Here is a 16642-nt window from a genome sequence, read left to right on the forward strand (position 1 = left end):
TGATAAACACAACTTTTTAATTGATGGCGGCAGAGAAAGAAAACGATTTTGAGTTTGTGTTTACTTTTGTTTTTTTTTTTTTTTTGCTGCAAATATCAAAATTAGATTTTTTTTTTCTTTTTTTTTTTTTTTTTTTTTTTTTTGTTCAAGAGAGGGAAGAGACAAGGGAAAATAGAGATGAGTTTTGTTATATGGGTTAACATATGAATCTGACGTTGCATACCCACTTAAAATATAATTAGCATATTTCAAAATATCAAGTTGGCTCCATATTTCTTATTTATAATTTCAGTAAGTCATGTAAACCGGATACACTTTATTGAAAATTTTTTAACGGTTTAAACACTTAATTGCAAATGTTTTTCGTTGAGATATCAAAATAAAAAATTTTGATAAATTGAGACATCAAATATATAATTAACCCTTTGAAATAAAATCAAACTCAAAATGCGTGTTAATGTCCTTTAAAAGAAAACAACACAAATCTAATTTTAAATAATAATATATTCTTATGTGGATAAGTCAAGCTAGCAACGTATATACTTCAAAAGTGAAAAGAGATATTATTTCCTTATTTTTTATTTTAAAAATGAATAATCCAATACAAAATGCAAAATATATATATATATATATATATATATATATATATATATATATATTCACCATTTATAGGGCAACAATAATTTTTTTTTAGGAAAAAAAAGACGTATAGAGATTAAAAAAAACAATGGATTTACATTTAAGCATATGTTGTTAGAAATAATAGATACAAAATATGAAAAAATAGAAAAAATTCTTTAATAGTGTGTTTAATATCCTTAAAGAATTAAAAGTCCCCACTATAATTGAATTGCGGATATAATAGCAGTATTTCTCTAGAGAAAACATGATCATATGAGTTTAAGAGCTAGGACTTTTATAACGATAAGGAAACCTTGAACAGATGTAAATTCTGTATTCAACGGACATTTAGCAGTTTATTAATTTCAAAATTAATAACGGTTTTCATAACTGTTAAAAACAATTACTTGTACTATTTAAATAATTAATTTCAAAATTTATTAAATAATAATAATAATGATAATAATAATAATAATAATAATAATAACAATAATAAGTTTGCATAAAAAATAAATTACTTGATTTATTTTAGGTGACTATAAATATACTTAAAAATTTCTTTTGACTATAAAATATTTAAAATTTCTATAGTCAAATTTTGATTTCCTCCATATTTCCCACCATCTATTTTGTTCAAATAGATATACTAATACTAGGTGTCTATAAACACTAATTTACTTTTGTATCTTTTCCATGTGGGATAGAAACTCATATAATCCACTAACATATGTTATAAAATCGGACTGTATAAGAAAAAAATAATAGATATCATATATTAACTTTTGAATTTATTATCAAACCATATATAAAAAATTATTAGAGTAAAGACTTCCTTGATTCATTCTGTCGTTTTGAGTTCATAATAAGGTTAGTATGCTTATTCAATTAGTTACAACTACTAGCAATTGTTATAAACAAATTTGAATAGAATCAAGGTTGTTGTCAAATCAAATTGGATCTAACCATCTTGGTTTGTATGGTTTTAATTATGAAAATTTTTGAAAAACATGACTTTCATTTTAAATGAAAACAATAATGTATGAAGTATAAATTAATGTCTTAATGTTCTAGAACATCTCAAAGCATCGATACCTGAATGACTAAGATCCTTAAATGTTTGACATTAATTTTGAAAAACTTCATCTCAGATGTTATTACAAGTAATATCATTGCACAATATACTTTCTACACTAAGATCCTTCAATCTGGAAAGAGAGAAAAACAGAGATCCCAATGGGAAACTAATTGTGTTGGTTTAAGCTCCAAACCCCAACATTTTTGTTTGAAAAAACCTGTGAGCGGTGAGATAAGTTTATAGGCTATACAACACACAAACGCATTTTATTTATAACACAAGTTTACAATACACACAACAGGAAAGTGGGAGAAAATCTTATATACTCAAACCAACTAAGCTCAGTATCCTCAGCGAATACTGTGGATACCATGGAGAAAATCATATTGGTATAGCCTTATCTGGCTCTCGCAAATGACTCCTTCATCAGAACGTGTGCGATTAAGTGCATGAGAGAAGGCAGATCTCACAACACCAGCAAGATCAGCCCCACTCCAACCATCTGTCATGTAAGCTGCATAGAAAACCAAAACAGGGTTCAAGGAGCAACAAGTTAGTACTGATCTTATTATATATATACACACACAACATTCTATTTTGTCCAAGACTTGAAACAAACTGAAAATTACCAAATAAATCACCACTGCGTTGTTCTTATTTCCAATAATTTCAGAGATGTATTATTTGTTCCAAATCTAAAAGGAAAAAATTACCATACCAAGTTGAAAGATTATGCAACTCTTGTCAAAAACAGGTTTTAGACGTATAATTACTCACCTATCTCTTCAAGGTTTACATCTGGTTGGAAGTAACCCCTTTGCTCCAAAGTATTAGCATGCACCTTTAATATGTTGAAACGAGCTTCCTCATCAGGAAGGTCTACTTTAATGTGGAGTTCAAGCCTTCCAGGTCTGTGTGACAAAACTTAAGTTTCAATAAAGTACAATTTACTGAAAATATAGAAGAAAAGATTTATAATCCCACAATGATGTAGAAAGAAGGCAAAGGCAAACTTAAAGTTGTCAAACTCGCTTTTTCAATTACATTTGTCGAACAGTCCACAAAATTGAAAGATTTTGCAAACTGCCTAAAATAAAATAATACAAAACATTCATAATAAGTCGAATGACAAAAAAAATTGACACATAACAAGTCAAGAATTTCTTTATATATACACATATACGAACAAACATACAACATATATATTGAACAGCCTAAATTTTTGAACAATAATTGTTGACTTTGTTGATTTGGAGTATCCTTGTATAGGCTATTTAGGAGCGTATATTTCTCTTTCCTTATTCGTTCTTTTCCTATTTAGGATTTGATACTTCTGTATAAATAGGATGTATAGGATCTCATTAAAATATAAGAAATACATAACAAATTTTTCCCAAACCTGTTCTTAAAATCAACATGGTATCAGAGCCAAAACCAAACTCTTTTGGCCTTTTTTGAACCAAAACCAAACCAGATCAGAAATCGTATAGGCAGAAGGGTACCAGAACTTTTTTCAAGATTGGTAGGTTTCTGGGTGGAGTTGAAGTACACTGCCACCCCTAAAAGAAAGCCCAGCCGCGGGCGACCCAAACCCTAAAATCTGGTAGCCGTGCGACAAAGCGCATGAGCTCACGCGCCGATTGAATGTCCGGCGCATGGAGGCGCCAGCGTGAAGCCACCTTCCAGCATCCTCTCTCGGCGGGACCTACTCCGGCAAGTTCGTCCACTTCCGGTGAATTCATTCCTATCCAGTACAGCCTAATTAGTGACCATTTTCTATGCTTCGGCTATTTCAAAATCGTTTTTTTCTACTGTTCTTTGGGTTTTTATCTGTCCCTGCACTGTTGTGTTCTCTCATCCTAGTAATTATCTAATTTCAATAAATCATGGGTGATTGATTTAAAACCACGGAAACATGTTGGAAATTACTTCGACGACCGATTAGAGGTCGTGAGAGTAAAAGCATTGGTCGTGGTGGTAAAAGGATCGGTTCGACTAGACTTGTTGCACACCTACCTAAACATCTTCTGCTAGGAATTTTTCTATTGAGGAGGTACAATTGTTACAGCTTTTTGTCAAACCTTCACTCTTCATCCACCACAGCTACTTCTAATTTTGTGTAATCTGGTATGGCCCTTCTTACTAATTCTATTGATGATTCATGGGTTATAGATTCAAGAACAAACAAACATATGACAGACTCTTTTCATAAATGTTTAACCTATTCATCTTGTACTGGCAAAAAAACTGTTCGCATTGCTGATGGTTCTTTCGCACCTATTTCTGGCACAAGTTCTGTTAAGTGCATATCCACTAGTGATATAGCTTCTGTCCTTCATATCAACTAGAAAATTTGGTTCTAAGATTTGCTTCTTATTACAATTCTTTAAGTGACCTATCGTGAATTATGTTCAAACTCATCAAAGGAAGCTTGACACCTTTGGACCTTGTTAGAGAGAGCATCAATCTCAAGTTTGGAAATGATACCTCTTTAGGAAATTATAAAAATAGGAAGTTTAGTCTATTTAGGAATAGACTAACTAAAATCTAGGAGTCCTATACTAATTAAGAATCCATATTTTATTGAATCCTATTTAAGCTAATAAACTAACTAATTAATTTCCATAATTTCTATATCTGTGATGTTATTGAATGGATTAGTTTGGTGCACTATCAAATTCCAACCAAAACAGCCTCTTACACTGGTGCGCTCAAACAAACAAATCTTCACAATCGTAACATAATCCCTTGGCTTATCTTTCCTCCATTTCTGCCTTTGTTAAATTTTTAATAAAGGGAGAGGAGGCGCTGTTGGAGTGAGCAGGAGCTGCGCTACCTTGGGATGCAATTGGTTTGTGAACGGAGTTGTTGGACTTGGTGACAGGAAAAGAGATGGTACCATGGTGGTGCGGCACTGAAGGCAGTTGTTGCTTCTTCTCAAAAGCCCTAGCCAGGCTCATGGCGTGCAAGGGTGGCTGGAGATTGCATCTCAACCTCTAATTGAATATAGTCCATTAGCCCAACCGTGAATAAATCCACCTGTTGATCACGATGCACCGAATTTGCGCAAGCCAGCAGCCCCTGAAACTGACATTGATACTCCTCTACTGTCCCTGTTTGCTTTAAATTGACTGTCCCGAGCAGATTGCTTTGCAAGGGTGGCCCAAATCTGAGAGTACAATATTATGAAAATTTGTTCCACATGAGGTCTGGTTCTTCTTGCTGCAACTTGTAATACCATAGGGCTTCTCCCAACATGTGGAAGGCAGCTAGGCTGACTCAGTCCCTTGCTGCAGTTTGTTGATTAGCTAAAAACTTTTCACATCTGTGCAAACAGATTAAGGGGTCATTATTGCCATCACATGTAGGAAAATCGAGCTTAGTATAACGCAGCACAATTCCGCTGCTATTGATGCCACCAACAGTTTCACTATGCTTCGTTCGTGGTCGCTGCCTATCCTCCACACAACTTGTCTGGCCTAAACTGTTGTGCCCCACATCTATTTCCTCAGTTGGCCCCTTGCCATGCAACTGGTTGGTAAGAGCAAGGAGAGTTTCCAGCTGTTGAGATAATTGTTGATGTTGTGTGTTCATTCTTGTTTCCAATTCTGCCACCAGATTTCTCAATTCCTTGCACTATCCTTGATTGCCCATGGTGTTTGGCTCTGATACCAAATTCTTATGTTACCTAGACCAGGATCTTGTCACAGGGCGATTCACTAGAAAATCTGATTCCAAGATCTACTTCTTATTACATTTCTTTGAGCAACCTATTGTGAATTATGTTCAAACTCATCAAAGGGAGCTCGACATAATGGAACCTCATTCAAGAGAGCTCCAACCTTGTGTTTGGGAAAGATTCTAACTTACTTTATTAATAGCAATAATACCTCTTTAATAGAGGTTACAATGATAAACTAGAAAATTATAAAAATAGAAGTTTAGTCTATTTAGGAATAGACTAACTAAAATCTAGGATCCTATACTAATTAGGAATCCATGGTTTATTGAATCCTATTTAAGCTAATAAACTAACTAATTAATTTCTATAATTTCCATATTTTCCATATGTCCAACATATCACAAGTAAATTTTTAGAATCCGATTGTGGATACACCAGGCTGATTGTTTCTAGTTGGGTTTTATCTCCAATAAGATATCCCTGCAATCCTCCAGCTTTGATAAGTAAGAGACAAGATATTGACCAAATAAGGTAATTAGAACCATCAAGTTTCACTGGACTTATTTGCAAAGATAGATTGTCATTAAGAAAGAATTTTTGTTTCTATTTTATTTTATTTTTGTTTCATCACCCATCACTTAACACCAACCTAATAAACAAACACTAGAAATTAAAAATAAACAGAATCGGAACCAATAGCAAATAAAAAGAGCACCAAGAAAAGAGAAAAAACAAGGTCAAAATCACAAAAAAATTATTTGCTATAACAACTGAGGTGGTTGTTTCCCTTTAGGTGTGTAAAAAAAAAAAAAGAAAATAGGTTGAGCAATAGTTAAGGGAGGTCGCTCAAGCAAAGGAAGTCCTGCGGCATAGTCGCCGGCGAAACAAGAGACTGGAAAGTCACTCACGCACTGGTGCATGTGTCAACACATGGAGGGCCTAACTACCTTTCCCCTATCCATTCCCCTAAGATACTTTATATTCTCTGAAGGCGTAATGGGCATATTACTCGATCCGTTTATTAATGAGCAGTGTATTTTTTGAAAGGAACCAAAAGAGTACAAATAGTACAAATATATGTACTTGAAAGGAACTAAAATGAAGAATTCTAAATATTTTATTTTTGAAGGAAACAATAACAAAATATATAAAACGATAAAAAGCAGGTAGAAGCCAACTTGAGGCGAGTTGGTTGAAGTATTAGGAGCAAAAGTTCCTTGTCAGATCAGGTACAGTTTTCCAAACCCAATCCGCAAGCATCCCTAACCCTTATGCAAGAACACTCATTTCGATAAAATAATCAAAAATAAAATATTCTAATGAAGCACTCAAAATCATATTTGTGATTTAACATGTATGATAATTTGATTATTGAAATATATGAAAGATAATGGCATACCTCAAGAGTGCTTCATCAATTAATTCCATTCTGTTTGTTGTTCCCACAATAAGAATATTATTTAGTTCCGTCATGCCATCAATCTGGATTGATAAAATTATAATTGTTTGAGATTCCAAAATTGAACAAGGAGGTTAAAATAGAAAATAAATAGATATATTACCATGGCTAGCAATTGGCTAACTATCCTGTCAGTCACATTCTCCATGCGAGTTGTTCCCCTTTTCTACATAAGAGTGACAAGAACAAATAGATAGATTTCATAAATTCACACTTCCTAAATTAATCTTTATGCCATAGTTCCAGCAAAATCCTAAATTAATCTCTATGCCATAGTTCCGGCAACAATATATAATATTTTACCGGAGCAATTGAATCTATTTCATCAAAGATAATGATATGAACGGGACTTTGCTCTCCTGCAAAGTGCAAACCAATAATAAATTTACATTACTTCTATTAGGGTAACTGAGTATACAAAATGCAGACACATTATTGTATAACATATACACATCATATACCATATTTTTTGAAATCCTCCCTAGCTTCACGAAACAGCTCTCTAACTTTTGATTCTGATTCACCAACCAAACTAGCCAGAAGTTGAGGCCCATCAATGACCTGCACAAGGGGTAGAAAAATTATAAGTTTCAAATCCAATTAACAATGAGGAGAAAAAAATTCCAGAATATGAGTTTTTGACATATTATAAATTTTCATTGCATCATATTGTATAAAATGCATGAGAAAAATATAGCAGCAGAACATACACCGCAAACACCACATGGCAAATTTATTCATTTATTTTTATGACAGCTAGCTACAAATTGTTAAGAGAACCTTTAGCATGCTTTTAGGACACAAACATGTAGTTCGGTTCTGAACAGAACCAAAACGTAAAAACAAAACTTTCATTTTTATTTGAAATTGAGACGCATAGAAGTAAGTTTGGAAACCAAACCATTCGGTTCCGTCTGGGTCAGAATGGTTCGATTTTAGGCGGAACTTATTTATTCTACTAACCAAAACCGATAAAGTGAACAATCGAACTAAATCTGTTCACAGCGGTTTTTAGTTTTGCGAAACTTTGCTCACTCCAGTTCATGAGTATGTATGTGCGTTGGAGAGGGACAAGAAGAAACCTTAGGTGGCTTGGCATCAATAATTTTTGCAATTGTTTTTACCAACAACGTTTTTCCAGTCCCAGGTGGCCCATAGAGAAGTATCCCCCTGATAGGAGCTATGTTTAATCTGCAGTATTAAGAAAATAATTAGAAAATGAGAGGAATAAAAGATCTATAAAGACAAGAAAATATATAAATGAAACACAGCAAATTATGATGCTTTTTCCTCAACCATTGCAGAAAATTAAATGTGGAATAAAACAGAATTCAAAACTTTATCATTACAAACGCTCGCGATCCCATAAGACGACATAATTGAAACTCAGAATTACCTCAAGAAACGCTTCAGAGAACAAATAATGTTACCTATCAATACTGGATAGATTGTTATTTAGAGGATATTTATCAAGAATTAAGATTTCCCAGCCACATTCTTGAAGTGAGATTCTAAATTCAATGGCAACTATGACAAGGATAAACTGCAAAACAAGTAGGGATACAACTGAATATGAAGATGAAGATAGCAGACAATAAGTCTCAGACCTTTTAAAAAAATAAACCCGTTTAGTCATATGAGAGAGGCAAAAGGAGAATGATTTGCAGCTAAGGTTTGAAAGAACAACAAAAGGGGAAGAGAGGCAAGCAATTCAGACTCTGAGGGAGTTCAGTGCAGAATCAAATAAATGGGGCAAAGTGCAGGTAAGACGTGTTCTGGAATCAAAATCTTCCTCAGGAAGGTGCAAAGGACTGTTTTAAGACAATATAGAAGAAGATTATAGTATTCAAGGAAACAATGGGAGCTCTCTTTTTAATACACAAGCAAAGGGCTTCCTAGGTTTTATAAGAATCTTCCCAAACTATTATTAACGATAAAAAAAAAAGGTATTAACTATATCCTATATGGAAAACTATCAACTTTAAGATTCATTTCTGATATAGAAAAACTCAGATAGACTGGTCAGCATGATCGCAACAATTGTGCATGCACTATTACCAAAGGAAGAAAAGCTATTGCTAGCACTACACAGGATCGGATCAATGCATTATTCTTATTAGAAACAAGGGACTGTTTATTATTGTGGAGATGGAAAAGGTTAGAACTCTTCTAGAAAAAAAAAATTGCAATTGAAGGTACTGATGGGAGTCTTTGTTTAAAATGACAGACAACTTAATTGACTGGTATTTAAATTGTATTTTATGTAGGGAATGGGACTTATATTAAAAAGAAACAACACTGTAAGTTCATCATTGAATTTATTTGATAGAAAAGACAAATGATTTGCAAGATTGCAGATAGTTGTAGTAAGAACATGACCAAAATATGAAGCTTTACAGATAGAAGTCACCACTAGGCATCCCAGCAAGAAGCCGACTCAAACTTAAGACATGTATGTTAAATGGGACCAAAATATAAAGCTTCACAAATAAAAGTCACCAGACATTACAGTAAGGTTCCCAGCCACACGCGAAGGACTCAAACTTAAATCATGTATGTTTCATGTAAAAAGTTTTTGGAAAACATCTGAGTTCCCCAGCATTTTGGACACAACATGCTAAGAATTCATAACTTTTGTGTTTGATTACTATATTTGGATGTAAGACTTGAATTTGATTAAAATTCATCATTTGGATTGCCACATATTTAATGGATTTTGATTTGAATGAAATGCATACCAAATTCTAAAGGTTTAAACATCATCGATTTCAAATTACTTTAATATGGTAGATTTCAGATCAAATCCAAAATAAGCATTGGAAAACGGATAAATGGCACTAAATAGACTGCACCCTTCAGTAAAAGAAGTTAGAAAGGCAAAGTTTTCAGATAAAAAAATATTATTCAGAAAGAAAGAAATGAATGTACACTATGGAGGTCAAGTAATCCTCCTATAATTCAAAGAAAAAAAAAATGGCAACAAAAAACATAGAACGGAAGTAAAGTGCAGTGCCCTCCAATTGAGTAGGATAATATTCAAAGAGACTCCTCTAGAAGCCCAAAAGCATAAACCCCCACAAACTAACAGATATGCTCTATGTTTTGAAGATTTCTCCATAGAAGACTCCTTAGGGCTTTATATATATTTGTGCGTGTGTATATATATATACCAAAGAATATTAGCATCCTTTGTGTAATCAAATCCTCTTCATCAGCAAAGGTCTCTAAAGATTCTAGACAACCATTGCTCCTCCAAAGTGCTAAAGAAGAGATTCCAGATAACCCAAGCCACTTCACTGGGCAAAAACAGGTGAGAATGACGTGTAACACTCGATGCAAGGTGTTAGAGGTTGTAGAAAGGAAACACATGAACACACGCGCGGACACACAAACACATGAATACAAAAAAGGATTTTGAATTTTTTTTTTCACAGTTGGATGGTAAATAGTTATTCATATTCACAACCACAAAAATCAGGGAGCAAATGGCAGACATTAATAATATTAGACTGGAAGGAAAAAAAACAGAGATTGATTCAGTACTTTCTCTTCACTTGATGCTAAAATGGTCATGTCGGGTAAGAAAATTCAAAATTCCGCAGCAATTTGACAATTCAAATGGGTAGGAAAATAGAAAAGTGTTATTGACGCATTTGTGGACAGAAAGACAGAAAGTATACAAGACGTGTGGCACGTGAGGTGCAGAATTGATATTGCAATTTCTCACTTTTTAGTATTCTTTATGTTATTATTATTGCTAGAGTTAGTTTCCTTCTATAAGAAGGATCCTTAATAGTAGGAACTTTTATTTTTATAATAATTCTTTTTAGTAGTAGGATTCCTAATTAGTAGGAACTTCTATTTTATTATAATTCCTCATCTGCTGTACGTCTCTCTTATATAAGAGGCACACTTTTATTCAATAAAGACTCAAGCAAGATTTCTATTAATTACGAGATAAAGGTTCTCCCTACCCTAACAGAGTCTTGAGGTGGAGAACTCCCTCTAACGAGTTCTTAACTCTATATCCATCATAGGCAGAAACAAGAATAAGGGCAATTCCAAGGCCTCGGCCTTAGGAAGACCTGTGACGAGAATTTAGAAAAATGGTGAAATTCAGCGGTACTCAAACCGCTAATGAATTTCTGGACTGGCATAAATGGAGAATAAAGGGAATTTGTCATCACCTTCACACGTGGTGCAGCAATGCAACGCAAAAGACATTGCTTTAAGACAGCATCCATTATCAAGAATAAAAGCTAAGGTTCATTCTTCGTAAATGGATAACCATTTGCAAATAGGGATTTCAAGACAATTTGGAGGAAGACATTGAGAAACAGAAATAGAAGAATGTAGGCAAACTTGCATGAAACAGGAAGGAGCACAAAATAATGATAGAGCTAGATTGGTCTTAAGCAGAGACTTAGACCCAGATATTTCAAATCACTATGCAATCATCATATTACCATGATCAATCACACTTGTAACTGAAACAGAGCCATCCCAGTTGTTTAATAGAGGTGAAAGATTCAGATTGCAAGAAGATCAACAAAAGTACCCTGAGGATTTTTGCAGAATTGAAACATGGGCTCTAAAACTTTTGCAAGTGTAAGTAAACCTATAGGATAACAGGGAAATGATAGAAGACCATATATGAGAATCCAGAATTTAAGATGCACCAGGTAAGAAAAAGAGAGCATGATTATATGATATTCCTTGGCCAGTGTAGAAGAGATTCTGTTATGCCAAAATATGCTAAATGGATAAAACTATGCAATGAAAATAAAATTCTTACTCATAATTGGATGAAAACAAGATCTAGGAACAACCTATACTGATTCTGTAATAAGCAGGAAATAAATTGAAAAAAGATGCATGAAATGACAAGATTGTAAATATAACCAGGTATTAATCTTCCATGTAAGTCAAATAAGTAGCACTGAGGATCTTACCGTCGAGCTAGCTCAGGGTCAAGACTACGAATTGAAAACACCCTCTCAAATATTTCTTTAAAAATTTTTTCCATCCCACCAACTCCAAGAGCCATCAAGTCTTGCTCTATGTTAGTGAAATTTATATTTCTATGAAATATCCTTCTTGATGCTAGAGCTTGATTGAATATCTGCAGAAAATATCAATTTGAACTTGACATGATATGTCACACTATGGAAGACAAGACAAGAGAACATCTTAAGAGTTGAAAAAGAATTTATTACCTTGAGATTTTCACTCACAAAGACTATCTTAGTCTTCTTGTCAAGCATTCCTTGCCTAGAAATGGCACCATTGCTGGCCGCAATGATACGATTAACAGTGAAATTGCCAAGGAATTCACCACACCTAAATTGTATTCTTTGATTTAGATGCATCACCTGAGTTTGACAATTATCATGAGTATAAGTTAACAAATAAACTTAGAGATGCTGAGAATTTTGTTGCAAGGAATAAAGGATAAGAGGCATAAATGGCTACCACCAAAAAGCTGTGATTACAGTCAATATCCATTCATAATCAAAGTAAGAGGTGTGGAATTAAACCCTAAAAGGAAGTAATCATTACCAACACATCAAACCAACCCTAGCATCACACCAAACAAGAAGCAAAATAATTATTCTAATTAAGTTAAATAACCTCAACGTACTCTGGTAGCACGATACATCTGCAGCAATTTTCTATAGTGAAACCAAACTTATTATCTAACAGACATTCAAATTTATAGTGAAACCAACCAAATAATTCAAATTTATCATATTCTTTACAATATATGCACTAAATCAAGACAAAAATTATTGATGAAAGTTGTGTACATTATTTTGCATAAAAATGTAATGAAGTGAAATTCAGTCCACATCCATGTTCTAATACTTTTAGCAGAATTTCAATTAAGAGACCGTCTGGTTTAACTGTTCAGAGCAGCTGATGATAGCTGTGGATAAGAACGTTTAACTGATTAATATTAGTGTTTGGTAAAAATTTGATAGCAGTTCTTGTTTAAATGTAAAATAACCATTAAGGATATACTTGTTTTTATATATTATGGTGAACAATGTATATTTTATTTTTAATTTTTAAAGTAAATATATTTTTTTATCTTAATGTGTTATATAAATAAAAAAAAATACTTATTAAAATTTTTTGATATAATATTTAATAGAATTTTTTTATTTTTAAATGACTATAATAAAATTAATCATTAAAAAAATACTAATTTTATTAATAATTATTTTTATAAGGTTAATAGAGGCTAAATATAATATAAGTACAAATCAGCTACCAGCTCATATAAAAAAGCTCCAAAATGGAGGTGATGAAACCATCAGCTTTGGGACTTTCATCAGTTATCAACAACTTATTAAAATCCTTTCATCAGTTGATTTCATCAGTTATCAAATACTTACTAAAACCTTTACCAAATGCCTACAACATAGCTGTTGGGTACGAATCAGCTGAATTAAACACATCCTTAAGTCTTTACAATGTAAGGTCTAATATGTTATTTGAAGAAACATGTATTAGTTAGTTTGCTGTTAGATCCAACTAACCACAACAAATTTGGCGCCAATCTAATTGAAAATTTCATTAAGTTGGTCTAGTGAAATTTTTAGCAGATTAATTTTGTATTTAGTAGGAGAGTTGGCATGTAGGTTACATAGCAACTTAGCTTATCATGTTTTTGAAAACGTATGAAATAAAAGTATCTTGGATCCACTGTATCTCATGAGCTAATCCTGAATAGGAAAATTCTGCTACATCATTGATTCTTCCGGTTGAAATTATATAATGTTAAAAAATTATAAATTCAACGCCATGTTCAGTAAAGGTTTATGATATATTTAGAGGGTGAGCAAACAAAAAACCAACAAAAATACATATATATATACATATATATATATATATATATATATATATATATATATATATATGTTTTTTCAAGCATGCATATACAGCATAACACGAGGAAGAAGAGGAGCTGAAACCTGGTCATGGAAATTCTTTAACAGCTTTTTCGCCAAGACCTCAGCATCAATCTATTGACATCAAAATATTCAATATCTAGATTAGCTTTGTATTTGAATTAACAACTAAGCTTGTTTCGAAAAGAGAAATGAAATGAGAAATATATCAATACCTCTCTGCCCTGAGGACAATCCATCTCCAGCCATACATTGAGTTCCTCAATCTTTTCAATGCCATTGGTAGCTTCAAATCTTATCATAGTAGGAAAATGAATATCACAAAGAGAAATTCATAAAACTGAAATTTACGGTTTGCTACTTACTTTTCAATAGTCACCATATTTCCTATGGCAGTGTTGGCAGACACGCACTGGTCCTCATTGAGGGCAATTTCATTCTCTCGCAGAGAACCATCTTCAGTATAAGATATTAAGGAACAATTGCACAAAAAAGTTCTTTGCCACAAATATATAAAATTAACCACCGTTTTGGATTAGATTTTGTTTGGTATAAATGAATTATTCCATGAAATTTTAAGGAATTCATTTACAAATCCATTATGTCATGTTTTGCATAAATGAAAATTCAATTAAAATAAAAAATTCTGATTCTACGGAATTGATTATGCTTGAACCAAATTTTATCAAAACTTATAGAATCCACAGATCAACTCTAAACTTTTGTAAGTGTGCATGCTATAATAAGAATTACTTATGGATCTACTCCAAAGAGTCAGTTATGCTTGAACAGAACTCTAAACATAACAAGTAATTAATTAACTCTAATCACAAGCTCAAAAAAGTTTACTTGTAACCGAAAACTTTTAATGAAAATTCATTTGCATATAATTTCTTTTGAATAAATTTCATTTCCATAATCGATCCAACGACAAAGTGCCAAACTACAGAACGGTATAAATTTAATTTCATGACATTAAATTTTACGGGCTAAAATAAATATTTCCATTTATAAGATTTTTTTCATGGAATTTCATTTATAAACAAGAAAAAACAAGTTACGAGTACATACTTCGAAAGGATATTCCAGACTCACAACAAAATTGCCGCCATTGAGTCTTGCATAGCGAGGCTTGGAAACGCTTTTAGGGTAAAATCCAATCGGAAAGCAAGGAATTGGGCGCGGGTTTGCCCCAGATAGATATTTCAAATAAGCTTTATTGGTGTGTCTATTACCATCATGAACTGAGATGACCAACATTTTCGACTCCATGAATAATGGGGACCAAGGAGAGAGATTTCAGGAAACGGCAAAGATACTGGAAGAGAGAGAAAAGTTACAGCAGAAAAACAAGAGAGAAATCAGGAATCGCGGTTAGATACTTGGAGAGAGATAGTTGACAGATTATGAAAAGGGTATATTTGATAGAAGGCTCGCCACCCTAGGACGCCTGAACTGTGACAAACGGAATATGGTAAATTGTCAAAGACGAATAAATTTTTTAATTTATGTTATAAAACAAAATTTTCTATTTTCGTTTACTTGTTTTATATGAATGGTCAAAAAGGATAAATGGATTGTTTTTTTCTGTTTTTTTTTTCTTTTAAGATACTAGAGGAAGGGATGAAACCCCAGGAAGAAGACAAAAGATCCGGTCTAAACCCAAAACAGGATCAGGGGGTTGATGAAAGAAGGCTACACCTATCAATAGCCATCTTCGAATCGACATATGGGATTGTTTGAGAACAAGGGCCAAGCATCATTAATCGTTAATTGAAGTAGTATAATTTGTGGGCTTATTTTCACCCGTGGTTCCTACAGAGAGTATTGCTCAGTAGACATGGCTACGGCCGGTTTCGGTTCCAAAAAATCGAAAATTAACGGTTTCGATTGCGGTTTGAAATCGAACGGTTTTGGTTTTAATTTCGGTTCGTTAACGGTTCTAAAACCGATGGTTCTGGCTGGTTTTCTAACCGATTTCGACCAATTCTGACCGGTTCCTAACGGTTCCGACTAGAAAAACCGATTCTGACCAATTCTGACCGGTTCCGAACGGTTCCGACTGGAACTGAAATTTTCAGTTCCAACTGGTTTTGGGAACCGACGGTTTACGGTTCCAAAACTGGTGAAATCGAAATCGAACCGATTCAAACCGAACCGAACCAATTGGTTAATTCATATTTTACTTTTTCGTACAAACTACTTGTAATATTATTTTGTATGCATTTAATTCTATTTTTATATAACGAAGTGATCTCAAAATAAAGTTCAACTCAATCCTAAGACCTAATCTTTTAGTCCCTAATTTATAAATACAGATTCTTAAAACTTTAATAGGTGCTCAAAAACAAATCTAGCCACCACTCAACCCCCAACTATTGCTCTCGATCCCAAAATCAATATCTATATAGGTAAAAGAAAAAAAAAAAAGAGAGAGAGAAAATGATTTGAATTGACAATGGTAATCACTTTTGCGATAGTGTCAATATTACTTAATAAATTTCGCACTTCATGCGCGGTATTAATAAATTATTTGAATAACTATTATTATGCTATTTTGAAAAAGTTTTGATTTATAACTTGATATTAAATGATAAAATCTTAAAACAATAACAAATTATCCTATTTTTAAATTAAAAATGATTGATTATTTAATATTTTGAAATAAATATAACAATATATTTTTTAAAGATTTTCTTTAATAAAACCTGTAATGTTTTGCATACATACATAAGAAAATATGTGTGTAAGACCATTAATAATGTTGTAGAGGTCTAAAATGTCGTAAGCGATATTTTTAAGGACCGGTTTTAGTGCTTTAAACCTTCTTTTATAGAATTCACACATACTTATAAATGCCATACATGTTTCAACTTGATGCTCTTTTGAAA

General features: G+C 32.9%; 1 protein-coding gene across 1 annotated transcript; it reads right to left on the reverse strand.

Annotated features, from left to right (window-relative positions):
• Positions 1–1714: 1714 nt before the first annotated feature.
• LOC105628984 (vesicle-fusing ATPase) lies at positions 1715–15246 on the reverse strand. The gene is made up of 13 exons (XM_089722014.1): positions 14836–15246; positions 14117–14212; positions 13967–14045; positions 13815–13865; positions 12054–12209; positions 11790–11959; positions 7920–8028; positions 7299–7398; positions 7141–7196; positions 6941–7003; positions 6778–6860; positions 2474–2607; positions 1715–2210 (listed from the first exon to the last, which is right to left on the reverse strand). The coding sequence occupies exons 1-13, from the start codon at positions 15021–15023 to the stop codon at positions 2047–2049; spliced, it is 1449 nt and encodes a 482-aa protein (XP_089578140.1). The 5' UTR covers positions 15024–15246; the 3' UTR covers positions 1715–2046.
• Positions 15247–16642: the final 1396 nt, after the last annotated feature.

The sequence above is a fragment of the Jatropha curcas genome, chromosome 5, assembly GCF_041381405.1.
Source record: "Jatropha curcas cultivar XTBG-Jc1 chromosome 5, XTBG_Jcur_1.0, whole genome shotgun sequence".
In the NCBI taxonomy this organism is placed as follows: domain Eukaryota; kingdom Viridiplantae; phylum Streptophyta; class Magnoliopsida; order Malpighiales; family Euphorbiaceae; genus Jatropha; species Jatropha curcas.

Coding starts and splice junctions, on each gene's coding strand:
- LOC105628984 (XM_089722014.1), bottom strand. CDS start 15,023: ATGGAGTCGAAAATGTTGGTCATCTCAGTTCATGATGGTAATAGACAC. Junction 12,210..13,814: donor TAAAGAATTTCCATGACCAG/GTTTCAGCTCCT, acceptor TGTCAAACTCAG/GTGATGCATCTAAATCAAAG. Junction 2,211..2,473: donor TGTAAACCTTGAAGAGATAG/GTGAGTAATTAT, acceptor TTTTCTATGCAG/CTTACATGACAGATGGTTGG.